A 19287-nucleotide genomic window follows, 5' to 3' on the forward strand; every position below is an offset into this window, starting at 1 on the left:
TCCCTAAGGTTATCTCTTTCACTTTGCTAGTCATAAAAAGACACCTTTTAATTTTTTTTCTTTTTGCTTTTTTTAAAGATCCTTAAATGTAATGTAAAAATTGTTGTTTTTATTAGCAGAAACTTACTTATAAATTTAATAATTTACACTCTTGGTTTCTGTTTATTGTATCATGTAGAGTTTTCTCAAATAAATGTAAGAGTTTCTGGGATTTTTATGTAACTAGTATCTATATCCAAAACAAGATTATATAGTGTTTCTGCCTTCCTTTTTTCAGGCTTAATGGAACTCTAATGATATAATAAATAACAAAGTTATTGCATTTACCCATCTAAAGATGTGTCACTAAGCGTTTTATTATACTCTTATTATCTATCAACTATATTTTTAAAGATATATATGTATATAGAAGAGTTAAACTCAATTGTAGGATTGTTTATTTTCTACTTACAGTATATTTTTTGTTTGATAAATCACAATTGTGAAAGATGGCTAATTCCTGGCTTCTAGTAATTTCTAGCACTGGATACCTGAGAATGTGTACTTCCCACCACACGGTTGTATTACCTTCAGGCTTGATTCTGAGATTGTTCCCTTTGTCACTATTATCTGCAGCCTCTTTCCTTCCCTCCAACATCCCTCCCCTATCTGCCTCTTTTTTGGATCTCTCTTTTTTGTCAGATGCTGGAAGAGATATATAGTTTATTGATTTTTATAATCATTGATTTATTGATTATATATGCAAATGTTGCCTGTAATGTAATCAGTATTTATTTGAATAATTTGCGACTCAGTAGTTTTAGTTTATTAAAATAACTTGAAAAAAAATTAGGTCTCTAAAAATTTGAACATTAGAAGAATATATTTAAGTGTCTGTTATATGGGTTTAGACATTTTGGACAGAAGAGTCATCCATTTGTGACTTATTGCAAACTTAAAGCAGGGTAAATGGAGTTATGAATGAGCACATCAGTAATTTAAGTAAGGCAGATTACAGATAGCAAGTGATTCTGTAATGTGAACATTAACATGTCTGCCAAAAGAGGACTTTTGATTAATTTTAGTAAAATGGTAAAAAGTTAGTTTTATTATTTCTTTTGTTGATTCAATTTTTTTCGTTTCAAATGAAGTCTCTTTATTATAACTTGTTACTTATGAGTAGGAAATATATTTGAATTCCAGAAGATTTAGTTTTGTATTCGAAGCTAAAGCCCAAATCAGGCTTCATGTTCCAAGTACATTTTTTAAAATTCAAAGTCAGAATGTGATTAGCTTTTACAATGGGATATAAATAAGATCTCTTAATTGAAGAATGGTAATTCTCTATGTGGAAAAGTGATTTTCTTGGATTTTGGCAGACATGAGTCAGCAAACTACAGCCTGCGGATCAAATCCAGCTTGCCACTTATTTTTGTGCAATCTGTGAGCTAAAAATGCTGTTTACATTTTTAAACAGTTAAACAAGATCAAAAGGACAATTATATCTTGTAACATAAGAAAATTATATGAAATTTTAACATAAGAGCACGTAAATAAAGTTTTTTTGGAACATAGCCATGCTCATTCATTTACCTGTTCTCTGTTAGTGATTTTCTGCTACAATGGCAAAGTTGAACAGTTAAGATAGAGAACATATATGGCATTCTAATCACTTTACCTGCTCCTTGGCACACTACAGAGCACAGTGGCACGGTTATAACTCAACGGCATTTTGAGTACCACACATATTGCTCTACTACAGCATTTTATTACTTTTTATGATCTGCACATGCCTATCAAGTCAAAACAAGAAGAGAAAATGAATTTTAAACATCACATTTTAAGACGCAGTGGAATGTGGATTATTTTGTTATTGAATTCAATGGTAAAGCATTGTGTTTATTATGCCGTGACACTGTGGCTATGCTGAAGTAATACAATATATGTTTACATTATCAGACTAAACACTCATCTCAATATTACCAGCTCATAGGATAGCATTAGTTAGAACATTTAAACAGGAGACTTTCTTCAGAAAAATAAAATATAAAATGAGGATGCAACCAAAATAAGTTTTGGGGTGGCTCATTTGTTAGCTGAGCATCAAGGAAAGCCATTTACTAATGGTGAATTAATTAAATAGTGTTTCATTGCAGTAACCGATGAAATATGTCTAGAGAAAATATACTTGTTTATGACTATTAGTCTTTCAGTGAGAACATTTCCCTGAATAGTTGAGACATTGGAAGCTACATCATTAGTTAATTAAAAATAACAAGACAAATGATTTCAAGTGGTTTTTCCTGACTCTTGATGAATCAGCAGGTATAATTAAATCTGCTCACTTATTTATTTGAAGAGTCAATGCCAAGTTTTAAGTGACTTACTCTCTGAGAATAGCCTGTGTGGATGAACTATAGATAAGAATACTTTCCAAGAAGTTAAGAAAATGCTAATCTAGTATAAACTGAAGTAGAATCTGTTAAGATGTGTTCTAGTGGTAGTATTAAAAATATGTGTGGATCAGAAAGAGCTTTAGTTAAACAAATTTACAAGGCTTAGGAAAAAAAATGTTAAGTGTTTAAATCCTATGGTTATTTATTGTATTATTCATCAGCAAACACTTTGTGGAAAATATTTGAATATGACCGTGTGTTATTGAATCAATAATGTCAACAGTGACCTTCATTTGCTCTTGTGGACTTGACCATCATCAATTATATGAATTTTTGTCAGAAACTGAAACTGAATATCTTGTTTTGTGACATAGGACTTTGATGATTTAGAAGTAGAAAAGTTTTACTGTGGTTCTTTTGAACTTGAGGCCAGACTAACAAATTTCTAAATAATCAGAATTTCCCTCAACTACTGATACTGAATGCCAGATTCTCAATTTTGGAAATTAGCTTGTGCTGAAGACTTCATAATTTTCCTGTTGAATTCAACTTAAAATTACACGCTGAAACAGTGCTTATTTACAGAACTTATACTGCAGTAAAGTCATTTGGATGACAACTAATGTTATTTGAATCTCAGGTAATGTCAGGCTGTTTTATATACTTCTTGTGCTGTCAAATATTAAAAAACAAAGCAGGATCACCATTCCCACAAAATTTTTAGCTGATAAATCTATGGAACTCAAAGTACATATTGAGTTTTGGACCTTGGTGCAGATATTTTGATATTTCAAAATCCATTTAACTCTGCAGTTGAGGAGTTCCCACTTAACTTTCAATTAGAAGTGATGAATCTACATGCAGTATAGTTTTATAAATGCCTGCTAAGCAATGAATATATTCGATTAAAATCATATGCTCATAGATTGATATTGGTATTTGACAATAATACCCATCTGTGTGAAAAGGTATTTTTAAAGATCAAATCTTTAAATAGATAAAATTTTATTACATATCTGTATTAACAAATGAATATTTATAGTTGATTTTGTTGGTAAGCACTAACTTTGAACCTTAATGAAGGTAAATATTATCACCCTCAAAATATTTCTTTCTTTCATATTAGTAGATTAGTGTTATGATAAATTGTACCCAGTTATTATATTTGAATTTGCCAATAAAATATTGGTGAATATTTTTCTCTTGTTATATTAATACCTACATAATATTCCTTGATTTTGCTTCTTGGTGGAAAAACTTAAAATATTTACTCTCCAGACCTTTAATAGAAAATGTTTGCTAATTTCTATTGTAGGGAATGACACCAGTTGTACCCATTAGATTTCTGAATTCACTTTGTCAGTCAACGGAATGACTGCAATACGCTCATGTCTAAAGCAGGACCTTGGTTTTATCTAGTTTGTTTTTGACTATTCTGATTTACAGCTTAGCTCAAGTTTGGTCTTTGGTTGAAGGTATACTACAATTATGTGAGGCTATGTTAAGGGAATACTTTTTGAGTGAGTGTATTGGAAAGATATGGAAATATGTAAAATATTAGAAGGCAGATGACGTATTAGGACAGTTTGATTAAGAGAAACAAGTCACATAGAAGGCAGGTAGATTTGTTGGATTAGAGGTGGATTAGATTGTGTATCAGGAGAGGGATATTTTTAACAGAAACTTATAACTTTTGCTTGGTTGATTAGGAACCATCTTCTGTTTACTCCTGAGAAAAACTAATAAAGATTTGTGTCATGGTATAGAAAGTCATCCATTTGCTATGCTGCTACAATTATATTTTAAGGGAGAGATCACAAGAAATGGTTTATTTCTTCAATTTATGTTGCAGTAATAGAGAAAAAGAGATGTCAGAAAAATTACTTCAGGCAACTGTAACTCTTATTCCATTTGTTTTTTTTATTAATGCAAATGTCACAATTAATATGACAGTATTAGAATTCTATAATTTATAAAGTTTTAGGAAGTTAGGTCTTAGTAAGAGTGCTTTAAGATTTAGATAATGATATTCAGTGGTTTGAGGATATAAAAAAGTATTGTATAAGAACTGAAAACTTGTTATTATGCTACACTGTTTTAGTATATTGTTTTAGGTTTTTGTATCTTTAAATATGATTAAATATTTAAAAATTAACTAAGGCATGCAGATGATAAAATCTGCAAAATCTTATAAAAAGGGTATACAATAAAAATCAAAATCCTCTCTCTTTTTTGTAGACCCCATTTCTAACTTCCAGCGTTAAATCATTAAAAAAATTTATGTATCTTTCCAGAATGTATATACAAGCGTGCACACATGCACGCACTCTCTCTCTCTCTCTCTCACACACACACACACACATAAATAATTTTTTTTTTTTCCTTAAGTTGGATTGTTCTCTGCACAATTTTATGCACGCACTCTCTCTCTCTCTCTCTCACACACACACACACACATAAATAATTTTTTTTTTTTTACTTAAGTTGGATTGTTCTATGCATAATTTTTTGCCTCATCCTCTTAACATTATGAAATCTTGATAGGGTATAGTATTTTACTACTTTCATTTAATATAATTTATTCATTTTAGTTATTGATGGACATCTAAGTTATTTCCAGTTTTTTCATATTGTTGGAGTGAATACAGGTTTCGTGGAGCCTAAAGCTTAAAAATTGGGGGGTGGGGATACATCTAAAAGAAAAATTACATATTTACAAATATAAAATTAAGTACAAAGCCTTGGGAAGGTACCATTGCAAGTGAGGTGCCTGAAGGTTATGTGTCATTAGCATCACAGTAAGTTCACTTTAGATTATTTCTATTAGTGCCACAGTAAACATCCTTATATTTACCTTTGTGTACTTGTTGAAGCATAAATATTAGATACATTTTATGGGGTAGAATTACTAAGATAGAGGGTATTAGTTATTAAGATCATGGATTTAGGATCTAAGCTGCCTGGGCTCGATTAGCAGACATTTGGTCCTGTCCAAAAGCTCCCTGGAGCCATTTGGTCCACGCCAAAAGGTCCTTGATATTTGGTCCTATCCAAAACATCCGCAGAGACATTTGGTCTGTGATTATTTGCAGAATGCAAACACTGAACCTTGTTAAAACTGTATGGCTGTTATTTTTCTTATCATTCATGAGGAATCTTGGATTTCATTTTGATTTTTTGTTCTACATTATGAAGTTTGGCACGATTACTCTGCAGTTAATGAGCAATTGCTCTCAGGTATATATCAACCTGATTTTTGGCTTTCTATTTATTTTGTCTATGAACAGAGTCAGTAATCTGGGTTTGATTCTGTCATTTTTATCGTGAGGTTGGTGGCCATATTTGAATGTGACCTTCAAGAACCTCGATGATAACTTATCCATGCCTCTGCTCTTCATCTTCTCACACTTCAAGGAACTTTGGGCATGGCCCAAATGTCTCTATCGACATTATGGAACAGGACTAAATATCAAGGACCTTTTGGCATGGATCAAATGTCTCCCTGCATGTTTTGGGATGTTTGGGACATTTTGGGACAGGGCCAAATATCATGGACCTTTAGATGTGGATCAGTTTTGAACAGAACCTTTTCATGTTGACCAAATGTCTCCAGTAATTGTCCTGGACAGAACCAAATGTCTTGTAAGGCCAGGGCTCTAATGCCAGGCCTTCCACTTCACAACTTTGTGGCCTTGGAAAAGATCCTTAACCTCTCTGTGCCTCAGTTCCTCATATGATAATGGAAATAATAATTGTGTTATTATAAGACTGATATGAATTTAAGTGCTTATTTATAAAGTGCTTAAAACTGCTTGCCACTCAGTAAATGTTAAGTATTATTCAGTTTTGTGAGTTTCTTTTAGGTGGTGAAATTTTATGACTTTTAAATGTTTTGCATCATAATTGTTTAACTATACCATTAATTCGAAAATATAAAGAATAAGCCATTGGAACTGATACTGTTATATTTGTGTATAAAATATATAACAGTGACATCATGGTGAATAGTGCTTTGATATTTGTAAACTATTCTTACATTTATTATGTGATCATACATAAAACTGTAATTACTCTAATGTTTTTTTCTTCATTTAATTCACCCCACTCCAGGCTTTTTTTTTTTTGGGAGATAGTAGTAAAAAAGGGAACATGCTTTCCCCAGGCAGTCCATTCTTCTAAATCATGTCTTTTCTACTTTGAATTTGCAACCATGGATCTATAGAGATTTATAAATATTAAGAAATTTTGACTTAAAAGGCTTACCTTTAATCTTTTTCTTTTTCTTCTTTTTTTTTTTTTAATTTGAGAAGACTTAGCATAAAGCTCAGTTACACTTTTTTTGTGCTCAGGCTGTCAAAAGATTAAAGCCTCAAGAAAACCATTTTCTTGCATGGTCAGAGCTAGAAAAAGTAGAGGAAACTATATTATTATTTCTTTCTCTTGGTCTCCTTTTCTTATTCTTGTCTTTCTTCTTTATTCCTCAGGCCTTCATTGCTAAACCTAACAGGTAGTAAATTCTAGCTAACAGAATAGACCTGCCAGGGAACAGAATTGTTAGACCTTTGTTTGACTTTCTGGTACCTTTCCAGCTCTTTAAGGAATCTAGTAAGCTGGTGGTAGTTTCTTTTTCTTTCTGAGTTAAAGTTGTTTTAGTGCATAAAAGGAATTTGAAAAGAAAAGAAATCATAAATACTTCCTCAGTTGACTCACAAATGAGCTGACATGTGTACTAAAAGTTTTTAGCGTAATAAAGCCTCAAATTTAATTCCCCACTGAAAGCTTGAGTGATATTTTTTCAGGAGGGTTAGTGATTACTATAAAAGGTAGAAAGTATTAGCAGATTTGGATTTTAATATACTTTGCTAGATAAATGGGGTTAGGTGGTCTAAGATGGTTTAAACTTGTCCATTGTAGTAGTGGGTCAGGACTCTGGCTTTCATCTCATTCCTCCCTTCCTAGCCTGTCGTCACAGTAAAAATAACAAGTAAAAAGAGCAGTACTGCAGTTAACTAGGGTAACTATGATGTTCACCACAATCAGATATCTTACCTTAAATTTTTCCAAATAGTAAATATGAAGAAACCAATAAAAAAACTATTATTTTTTACTTCCTTTTAGATTTGTGGTGATATTCCTACTGTTATATCACATCAAATCAACATGTATATGTGTGTGCCTGTGTATGTGTGTGTCTATACACATGCTTACTCTTTTACTTACACTAAGGATAAAAAAGAAATAAATACAAGCTTATATTTATTTCTCATGGAATTGAAATTTTTTCACATTTCTAAAAATTTAAAGTTCTTGAAAATAACGGTGTTTTAGAAAGTGTTGCAACAAACATCCTCATATGGACAAATTTTGTGCACATTGTATTTTGGTAAGATAGGATTTTAGAATGTCACAGAATATTCTAACTGGAGGTACGAGATACTATTTCAGGTTGACCTCTGAAAAATCTGATAATTTTTTCACATCTACAGTGTATGTGTATTTTATTTTTTTTCACAATATTGAGAATACTAGATATCATCATTCTTTTTTAAACTTGTCAATTTTAGTAGGTGAAAAATAACTTACTATTTATTTAGTCTGCAGATATTTAATTGTTAATATTTCCATGTGCTTATTGATTATTTGAATTTTTTCTTGAATATCCAATAATGTTCTTCATCTGTTTTTATATTAAGTTGTCTTTTTTCTCGGAGTTTTTCTGCACTAAGAAGGCTTTTGCTTGTAATTTACACTGCAGATATTCAGTATGACTTTTGCTTTTGACTTTATCATCTCTTTAATTTTAAATAATTTAAAATTTTCATGACTTGAATTACTTAATATATTTTCGTACATTTTGGATTTCATGTCTTGCTTTAAAAGGCTGAAGATAAAATTTTTTATGTGATATGATAGTTGTATGTGTTCTTGTAGTAGAAATATTTCTATTCAGGACCAAATGCGTTTTATGCAGCCATAAATTATCTGGTCTACGAGTGCATGTTTGTGTATTTAATTCTCTTCAAATTTGTATAGAAAGATACATAAAACATAATTACAATATGTGACAATAGCTTACTATGAATTTCAGTTGTTATACAACTGCACCTCACTCTTCTTTAAAATCTGGATAATAGTATCTATCTCATAGGTTATTATGAAGATTAAATAATATACCATATGCAAAAAATACTAGATATCATTTACTCAATGCCAGCTAATCCCACTCAGTAGATATGCATTAGTTCATTTGAACCTCAAAACAATTCTTTGAAGAAGGTATTAGTGTACCCAAATTATAAATGAGAAAATAGATTCAATGAGCTAAGTAACTTGCCTAGGATCTCAGATAAAAAGTGGCAAAGCCAGAATGTAAATACTCAAAAACCACAATCTTTTCACTATACACACTTCCTGGGACCTGACAGGAATTAATTACTTTAATGCTTTCCTCTTTCTCTGTTTTCTGTTTGTTTCTCTTTTTCTATTTGATAAATAAGAGTCTCTGGAACTTCACTGTCCAAGAGTACTTACTATGATTATTGAAATGTTCTATTCTGCACCATCCAGTAAGGTATCCCCCAGCCAGCCACATGTCTGTTCAGCCCTTGAAATGTCATTAACGTCATTCAGGAACTGAAATTTTTATTTTATTTAAATTAACTAAGTTATACATGGCTATTGTTTTGGACATCACAACCTTACCTGTGCGAATGTTGTTTTTGTACATGTATAAAGTGAATGTAATTAATATATTGATTGATAATGAGGAAACTTGTTCATTGTAGGTTGAAAACTTTAGCAGAGGAACTTATGCAAACACAGCAGCTGCTTTTAAACAAGGAGGAGGCTGTCCTGGAGCTAGAGAAGAGAATTGAGGAATCTTCTCAGACCTGTGAAAAGAAATCTGAGTGAGTAAAACAAAAATGATTTGATGGGATTTTACAGAAATACTTCTGTTACGTGTATTATGGATGCAAAATTTCTAGAAGCTCAAAGTTCACTTTAAGTATAAAACTTTATATAATGGAGATACTTTCTAGGACTCTAGGAAAATGATTCTATTTTTGTCAATATAATGTACTGATTATATATCTCAATATTTTAAGTTTGAACTATTTTCTGAAAAATCTTGTTTAAAACTGTCTTTACTTCTCCTCATCATTGTCCACCAGATTGCCTGTGCATTTCTTGTTAAGAAAGTGGTGGGCCAGTATTATGTTGAAATTGGCTTCTGCTGTGTTTGAAGGGTAGCAAAAAAACCCAGTAGAAAATAGCAGTCTTTTTCATCTATAAAATTCCTTCTGAGATTTGGTGTGTTATTTTTGTCTTAGTGTTTTTCTTGTTGATTTCTGGATCTGTAAATATCTTTGTGAATATTCTAACTTTACTTGTCTTGGTACGCTCTTGTTTTCACCAATTGCATTAAATGTTTTCTACTGTTTTGATTTTGATAAAATAATTTCTTATCTGACTTTGGTCATTGTTTGCATCTCCAACAGAATTTACTGGTGTTGTTTCTCTAATGTGACTAGACCATATAAAATTTTTTCTGTCATACTCTCACATAGTTTCACAACTGGCTTGATTCATCTAGATTCTCAAGGAAATTATGATATGTAGGATTTCTCTGATCTATACTTGCTCTTACTTTCTATACAACTTTTCAAATATTCTCCACTTCTATCAAATCTCTGATCTCCTTATCTCTCCCATCATAGCAGATGGACATCTCCTAAATTACAGAAAGAATTAGAATCATCAGGTGGCAACTCCCTTATTTTCTGGGGCTAGATACCCAAATCCACCACATTTATACTCATTCTCTTTTCTCACTTTCATAGAACAGTTAGTTCCTTGTCTTCTCTAAGTCTGTTTCTTGTGCTTGTCTTTTGTATCTCATCATCACTTACTTTCCTAGAACATTTGCATTGTTATGTTCACCTTTTCTCTTCAGCTGGGTCCTGTGCTCACTTTTTAAATGTTTAAATCTTGACTCCTAAAAACAATCTTCACCTCTCTGCCCACCCCAGATAACCCTTTTTGAATCTTTCTGTTTTCTCCTAACTACTGTCTTTGCCTTCTGCTTTCTTAGTCAAATTTGTTCTAAGAGTGATTATGCATACTCATTTTCTCAACTCCCACTTAGTTCTCAGCCCACATGTATCTGGCTTCTGCCCATCATTATTGAAATAGGTATCTGAGATCACCAGTGATCTCTACATCACTAAATTCAGCAACTATTATTATTCCTCACAGTATCAGACTTTGTTGACTTCATGTTCCTTCTTTTTCCTTGGCCTTTGGGACCCAAGATACTAGATCTTACTGCTCTCTTTCTGGTCACTCCTTCTTTATAAACTTATTTTCCACCACTCAGCCAATCTATTTTGGAGTTATTCAAGGCATGACCCAAGGTTATGTCACTCCCCTCTCTGAACTCTATTTCTAGGTGATCTGAAGATGACCTGCATTTATTACTCTTGCTCAGATTTTCCTTTGAACTCTCTGGCCATGTAATCAATTGCCTACTTAACATACCTCCTTAGATGTCTCAGAAGTGCCCCAAATTCTTGTGTCTGAGGCCGAATGAAAAATCTCCTCAATACAACTCAACCTAGTTTACTCTTAGTGTTCATTATTTCAGTAGATGGCAACAGTATCTATTCTATTATACAGCTCACAATATTGGGAGCCTACCTCTCTCACTTATACTATGGGTCTTATTACAACTTGGTATTTAATATCATATTGGAGTCAGTGAGCCTTTCAAGGGTGGGAACAGAAGTTTGAGTTACTCTGGACATTCCTTTAATCTGAAAATTTTCAGTATTAACTGAAGAGTCTATTTGTTTATAAAAATAAAGTTTATCAGCCATTGCTCATATAACATTCAAAAATAAAATTATCTTTTTCTTTTTTTCTTTTTGCAAATAAATCTCTTCAGTGTTTACAGATGACCAACTAGTTCTACTTTTTATAGTTTGTAAATGCACATATTGCAAATAACTTCTGTTTTAAAATTTAGTCGATATAAAGAAAGAAAAAAGGACAGATGATCCTTTTACTAGCATGTCTGACTGTATTGTTATTGGAAGTGGCAATCTTCAGGTATTATCTTAATCTAGAAGTTGTGGGATTCTTTGATTTTTGCGGGGAGGGTATGTTTTCTTGACTTAAATCTTTGACTCTCTCTTCATTTACATAATCAGTGTGATCTCCATCTATTTTTATTTATCAGGAGATGAGAATGGGAGTAGAGGAGAGGGGGCTTAAAGGATATGGATATATGGGAAATAGCATATCTTGAATTCTTTGTTCCACATATTATGTGGATGTTTTATATATATTAACTCAATGAATATTACCTATACTATACCTTCTATATGATTGCTTGTATTTTACCTTTAGGACTTAGAGAATTTAGGTAACTTACAATCATGTACCTAATAAGTGGTAGAAATCACGTTGAGTTGCGACTCTAAAGTTAATATTTTTTGATCACAGCATTTGTTTGATCTTATGATTTAAATAGTGAGTTAGGAGTAAGTATGTCAAACAATCAGGGGATGAGTCCTGTTTAATGCAATTTCTATTAGCCCTTTGTTACCATGGAGTTTTTACTATTAGCTTTAGTGCATAATCTTGAAAATGTTAAGTTGTTTATATAACTAAATAGTCATTGCGAAATCCTGTTATTTTAGATATTGGTAAGGTTGAAGTTTGAATTTGAATTGTATGTTAAAATATTTTGCCAAACAAATAGTCTAAAAGGGATTCTGGGGAAATGTTTGCATTTCAGTTTCTGAAACATTTCATTTTTTGGTATGTCCATGTATATATATCTACATATATATTTAAATGCACTTAAATAATTAACAGCAATTTTTTTTAGTTTTAAAAATAGATTTAGAATTACTTTTACTCTGTAACATGTTAGCTTCGTATACTGTTACTTGAAAGTAATAAAATCATAAAACAAAACTACATTTCTTCACAAATACTAAAACTATCTTATACATTAGATAGTTACATTCTTAAATTATTTCTAAGTTAATGGAATTGTACTGAATTTTTGCTTAACAGAAATAGCATTATTGGTTATATCAAAATATAACAAGGGACTAAAGTTAAGCCCTTTAAATTTGTATTTAACATAAATGTCTCTAAATCATCTTATAATAACAGTGACAAAATAAATTATATGAGAAGTCATTTGATAGCTTTGATTCCTATAATTGAATAATATGAAGTGATAAAGGAACTTAAAGAATGGTTTTTATGCAACATTTACACAACAGCAGAGGTTTAGCTTGTATAAATAATGCAGGTCTCAGCTGAAATGTAGTTATTGCAGAATTCTATCTAAAAAAAAAATAGAGTGAAAAGAATAGAGCCAACTGCTAGAAATGGTATAATTCTAATGCAGCACAAAGTATCATTCTAGTATACATATCTTTTCATTACTCCTAAAGCGTATTTATTCAAATGGAAATAAAATCAATCTTCACCTGATTTATGATCCTTGACTAGTGTATTAGAAAATGGTTTGTGGGAAAATATACCAAGCATATGTCATTGATGACTCAATGGCATAAAGATCTAGAATCTTACTCGAGATTTTAATGCTTGGTTTGACTTCTGAAAATTGAATAATTACTCAATTTTGTAATATTTTGTACTGTTACCATCTAGTACTTAAAAATACTTTATACATTATAAAATCAGACTCTTAGAGCCATGCAGAATCTTAAGAGATCATTTGAGTCAACCTTCTTGTCTTTCAAATTATGTGACATATGAAGCCCAGAAATTTTGAGACTTTCAAAATGTCACATGCAGCTTGTAGTGAAGGTAAGAACTGAACCATCTAGAGTATTGTTCTAGTCTGCAAATTCAGGGAGCCTTTATTTTTGTCTCAGAATTTTGAGATTATGTATGCTAGTCCTTTTCCATCTAACTTATTTTGCTTAGCACGATACTCTCAGGATCCATCCATGTTGTTACAAATGGCAGTATTTCATCCTTTTTATGACTGAGTAATGCCCCATTGTATATATATACCACACCTTCTTTATCCAGTCATCCACCAAAGGACGCTTAAGTTGTTTCTATGTCTTGGCTACTGTGAATAATGCTGCAGTAAACATAGGAGTACATATATCTTTATGAATAAATGATTTCACATTTGTTGGATAGAGACCCAGAAGAGGGATTGCTGGGTCATGTGATAGCTCTATTCTTAATTTTTTGAGGATCCTTTCTCATACTGTTTTCCACAGTGGCTATACTAGTGTACATTTCTACCAGCAGGATCTGAGGGATTCTTTTTTCTACATCCTCTCCAATACTTGTTGTTTCTTGCCTTGATAATAGCCATTCTAACAGGTGTAAGGTGGGTATCTCATTATGGTTTTGATTCACATTTCCCCATGGCTAGAAAAGTTGAGCATCTTTACAGATATCCATTGGCCATTTGTATGTCTTCTTGGGAAAAACATTCAGATCTGCTCATTTTTTTTAAAAAATGTTATTTTTCAGTTAGAGTTGATGTTCAATATTATTTTATGTTAGTTTCAGATGGGCTTCACAGTGGTTAGGCATTTATAATTGATAAAGTGATCCTCTGAGAGATACAAAGAACAAACTGGTGATTGCCAGATGGGAGGGAATTTGAGGGGCTAGGTGGAAAAGGTGAAGGGATTAAGAAGTACAAATTGGCAGTTACAAAATAGTCACAGGGATGTGAAGTACAGCATAGGGAATCTAGTGAATAATATTGTAATTTTTAAATGAGATTTTTTTGTTGTTGTCATTGAGTTGTATGAGGCTTTCTATATTTTGAATATTAGTCCTTTACTGCAGGTATTGTTTACATATATCTTCTTCCATTTGATTGGCCGACCGTTTTGTTTATGGTTTCTTTTGCTGTGCAGAAGCTTTTTAGTTTGATGTAGTCTGTCATTTCATCCCTTTTTTTTGCATTCTTTTCATTAGTCTATGTGAAATTCATTTGCAGAAGACTATTGGTTATAGTAATGATTGTAGAATGTTATTATTTTCAAGTGTACTTTCCTATAGATTTTGTCCACATTTGTGAAATCATTCACCTTTTTTTGGACTGATCTTGCAGATACACATGAAAATATGGTTTTTTTGTTTGTTTTTGTTTTTTACCGTCTTACCTTGTACGTTTCAAATTGTTCCTAATGCTGTTGTCATTGTTGTGATTCTTTTGGTAGCTAGGGAGTGCAAAGAGGACGCAAGCCCTCGGGAAGCTTTAGGTTCATATGGATGTAGTCTTTCCTATGACCTGGTTCTCATGAATTTATGTTCACAAAAGTGGTTCTTTTTAAAATCAACTTTCTCTGAAGAGATTCACTGAGAAAAATTATAACCAATTTATTATGCAAAGGGTGTTACCACCTGAGCAAACAAACATGAGTGTATCAGAAATTCTGTGTGGATTTAGAACACAGATCACAGATTGTCGAATGATGATGTTATAAATGACAGTTGTCATTTACTGAATTCTTACTTCATGCTAGGCACTATGCTAATGAGTTTTCAAATATTATCTTATTGAATTCTCAGAGCAACCCTGACAGTAGGTATTGTTACCATCAATTTTTCCAGTGATAAACTGAAGATGAGAAAAGCAAAGGAATTATTTCATAAAATTTAATCTGTCCTAATACAGTATAATTACATTCTTTCCACTTTCCACTACTTGGGAAGCATTCGTGAGCTCTGATAGTACGGTACATTTCTCTCCATTACTTCTGCCATTAACTCCACTGGTTAAAATAATTTATCTTTTGAACATTGCTAGATCTTTCTGACAAATTATCTTACTCTTAGTTCTACTTTTCCAAAATTTCACTCAATTCTCTACCTTTTTATTAGGATATTCACCTGAAACTCATTGCAATATAATTGAGATTACAGCTTTCTTTATAGCATCCACTGAGGCTGCACCCTGCTCAATTTGATTGGCCATGAGTTTTAAAATATCAATCAGCATCATATGTATAAATAAATCTCTCTTAATGTGTGTTCTTTCTACCTATAATTACTTACTCAGTTTATATTGATTATTTTAAGTCCCAATTTAAGAAGAAAACATTCTGACCTTATTCTCCAACTTTGAAGGTTTCCCTAATTGACAGTCTGTGGACTCTTACATACTAACTTATTTTCAGTAGTGCATGGCACAGTTCTTTAAGACATTAGTATACTATGTATTGACAGTGTTTTGAGAGTTGTTCCCTGCCATTACTACCTTTTTTTATGGCTTATAATGTGGGTGAATTCGTTTGAAATTTCTACTCAGGCAGCCTCCAAGGGATTAAAAAAAGACAATAAGGCAACATGCAGCCTATGTACTTCTCTAAAGGAAGGACTGAGAAGTCTGTTGTCTTCACAGTGGAGCTATTGGAGAGATTTGGGGTCTTATGCTATGCCCTTTCCCTTAATCACAGCTCAGCCTTAAGTCCTCGGCAGAATAGCTTTCCCCAACTCTAAACACACATCTTTCACAATATACACACAACCTGGTCCCAGACTGTCATCTTGATTTGATTTGATTTATTTTGGGCACAGATCTGATTCTAGCTATATTCCATTTTAGATATGAAATAAATTAAGATTCTGCTTCAGTCTTATTAATTCATTTTAGGCCCTACACTTCTGGACTTAAGTGTCTGTACTCTGTGAGGTAGATGGTTTAGCTGTAAAATAAAATGAATGCCATTGATCATAATATATTTGAAAGCATCTTGAGTTTTGCTTTTATTTCCAAACATTTTCTTCCATTTTGTTAATGTGAACATTTAATAACTACTGTGATGACTCAAAATCTGTTTAGTTTCATAATCCTTCTGATTCTGTAGAACTCACAAAGATGAAAATGAAAGAAAACAGAAAAGCTTGTATGTTTTTTTAAATCTGTATTTCTTAAAGAAGTCAAAATAATTTATATTTAATGCTTTTTTTTTTTTTTTTAGTATTGTGCTTCTGATAAGCCAAAAACAGACACTTGAAGAACTGAAACAGTCAGTGCAGCAGCTGAGGTGCACTGAGGCAAAGTTTACAGCACAGAAAGAATTACTAGAGCAAAAAGTACAAGAGAATGATGGAAAAGAGCCACCTCCAGTAATAAATTATGAAGAAGATGCACGATCAGTTACATCTATGGTAAGGCAAAAAGTAATCAAATGAGAAACTTAAAACAGTAGTATATAGGTAATTAGTGAATACAAAAATTGATTCTGGTTTACTATAACGAATTATTACTCTTGTTAATATGCAGGTCCTATTAAACTTGTTTATATGCAAAATAGACTTGTCAGTCACCTTCAGAGCACTTTCAGGAACCACCTGTAGAGTCAGAGGATAAAGCTCTTCTCTTGCCTTCAAAACTGAAAACAAAGACTGCAATTGTTTTTATTCCTGGGAGACAGCAGGAAGGTAGGGTGTTATTCTTAAGATAGAAGTAAGAAATAAGGAGAAAGCTATTTATTTATTTTTCTTAAGAATAATAGAATCTTATCGGAGATGTGTTTATTGTTTTCACAATGGAAAATGTTGATTTTGTTTAAAAAGTATTTTCCTTACAGATATCCTTAAACTACAATAAACACATTTAAATCCACCAATTACCAATTCAAGTTTATTTTGTATAGTTTTATTAACTACTTAAGAATGCCTAGTATAAATACTTCCGTCCATCCCTCGTTCCCTCTCTTCATTTCTTCATTCCTTTCTTCCTTTCATCTTATGTTGGTGGTTCTCATCAGGGGACAATTTTACCCCGCTAGCAAACATTTAGCAATGTCTCCAGGCATTTTTGGTTGTCACAACTAGTAAGTGTATTCGTATTTAGTGGGTAGAGGCAGGTGATGCTGCTAAACATTCTGCATTGCATGGGACAGCCCCTCCCTTCATAATTTCAACAAAAAAATTATCTAACCCCAAATCTCAATATTGCCAAGGTTGAAAAAGCTTGAGCTATATCCTTGACTTTTTCTGTGAGTAGCTGGATATAGTCCATAAAAAGAACTATTATAGGTCATGATGCTATAGTTGACATTTTAGTAATTTTTAAGTTTATGTAGTTCTAAATAAGATAGTTTGATTGGTAAACGATTCAAATGTCTTCATAGGGGAAAAAAGGCTGCATTTGAAAATGTGATAAATGTGGCAATTAATATGAAGTATTTAAAATATTGTGGTTATTGCTATTTTGGTTATTAATTGAGCCATACTGATCTACACATTATATTGTGAATTATGAATTATAATTCTTTGCTCTGCTTAGCTGTTCTGTCAGATAAAAAGGATCTTACCATCTGTTACCAAGGACCCTACTAGATTCTCTTTCTTGTTTTATGATTCTTGATAACTACCTGGCATATGCATTCTTTCAGAGGAACTTCTGAAATTTTTTCTTTTACTTGGTTTTTGAAAACCTTAGTAAATCTTTTGTTCTCTGAATGTGGTTTATAACATTTCCTTGTCTCCATGTGGGTACGGAATTGGTTACATCATAGCTTGTTAGTGGCAGATGGGTTAAAAATGGCAATCTAATTTACTTTAAGTAATTCTGTGTGCAGATGACTCCTGTTGGCATTATTATTATGATAGAATAAAAAATAGCTTTTCAAATCTCTAGATGTAGCACATTCCCATTCAATAACTACAACTAAAAATTAGACTTTGAAATTTAAAATATATCGGTTCATTAATTCTTATTTTATTAAGAACTTATGAGTATTTGGACTTTTTTTTAATCTTTCATAATCATTCAAGAGAAGCATTTTAAACAAATGAATAAATAATGTTTGAGAGAGAATGTATAATACAGTTTAAGAGAACAAACTGCTTCCTGGCACTTTGGAACTTTCTCTTTACCCATTTATTAAATGATGATAGTACCTTGTAAATTTTTACAAAGTGATGTCACATATTTCATTTTACCCAATTTATTTTAAATTGTGAAATGCTAATTGTAAATTATCTTATCTATTCACTGAAGCAATGCTTTTAATATGTATTTAAGGAATTTATAAAAGAGTTTTCTAATAATTCTTTAAAATAACAAAGACATATTTTATAAATCAAACAGGCATTTCCCAAATTGGTGCCAACTGAGATTTTACAGTATATTTTATAAAACAAGTAGAAATATTTGTAGTACATAGTTCTTAAAATTTAATTATACTCCCACCTAGATCAGTGAACTTTTTGCACAATTAAGCTTTGTTTTGTGAATAATATTTTAAGAAAAGCCTGAAATTAACATAAGCAATTCTTTTGGTATTTCCTCTTTACACATTCCATCCTTTTAAGTGGTATAAAATTTCAGTGAGGGAAATTAAGTTGAATATTGGAAGAATTGAAAGAACAAAAAATTAAACTATGGTATCATGGAAAATAATGAAAACTTGGCTTAAATATTATATAAGAGTAGTAGAGATAATTAACTAATTTACATGACCTAATTAATGGCAGCATTAACCAAAATGCTGACTTCAGTGGTGATGCTTCTGTGGAACTTTAAGGAACCGTACCACTGACATGAGCCATGAGTTATGTATTCTTATAAAAATTCCAAGGTAATTGAGGTATATAATCAGGGTTAGGATTGTATAGTCAGGTTCATAGATGTATTGATGTTTATTTTTTGCTGTAATTTGATGAGATTTAAAGCCTATCTATTAATTTACAGAAACCTAAAAAAATTGTGATGGCAGATAACAAAGTCATCTCTGTCAGGAAAAGTCATCCATCTAATATTGTCTTTTTTTCACCTAGATCTAATTTTGGCCAAACTACCAAGGAGAAAATGATAAATATTAAGTATTGCACAATATTTCTCTATCGTCTATGGATAAATGTATTCCTTCTTCTTTTC

At 31.8% G+C, this 19287-nt stretch overlaps 1 protein-coding gene across 6 annotated transcripts in view; it reads left to right on the plus strand.

The window, feature by feature from the left end:
* FER (FER tyrosine kinase) overlaps positions 1-19287 on the plus strand; it is a 366069-nt gene that overhangs the window by 90041 nt on the left and 256741 nt on the right. For 5 of the 6 annotated variants that reach the window (XM_025047716.1, XM_015590541.2, XM_006913383.3 and 2 more), the window contains 2 exons: positions 9161-9283; positions 16379-16568. In XM_025047716.1, the coding sequence (XP_024903484.1) occupies positions 9161-9283; positions 16379-16568 (313 nt within the window). Of the gene's footprint in view, positions 1-9160; positions 9284-16378; positions 16569-16683; positions 16842-19287 lie in introns of those variants that run through there. The other variant, XM_015590542.2, reaches the window with a different exon arrangement.

This window comes from Pteropus alecto, unplaced genomic scaffold (genome assembly GCF_000325575.1).
Source record: "Pteropus alecto unplaced genomic scaffold, ASM32557v1 scaffold20, whole genome shotgun sequence".
In the NCBI taxonomy this organism is placed as follows: domain Eukaryota; kingdom Metazoa; phylum Chordata; class Mammalia; order Chiroptera; family Pteropodidae; genus Pteropus; species Pteropus alecto.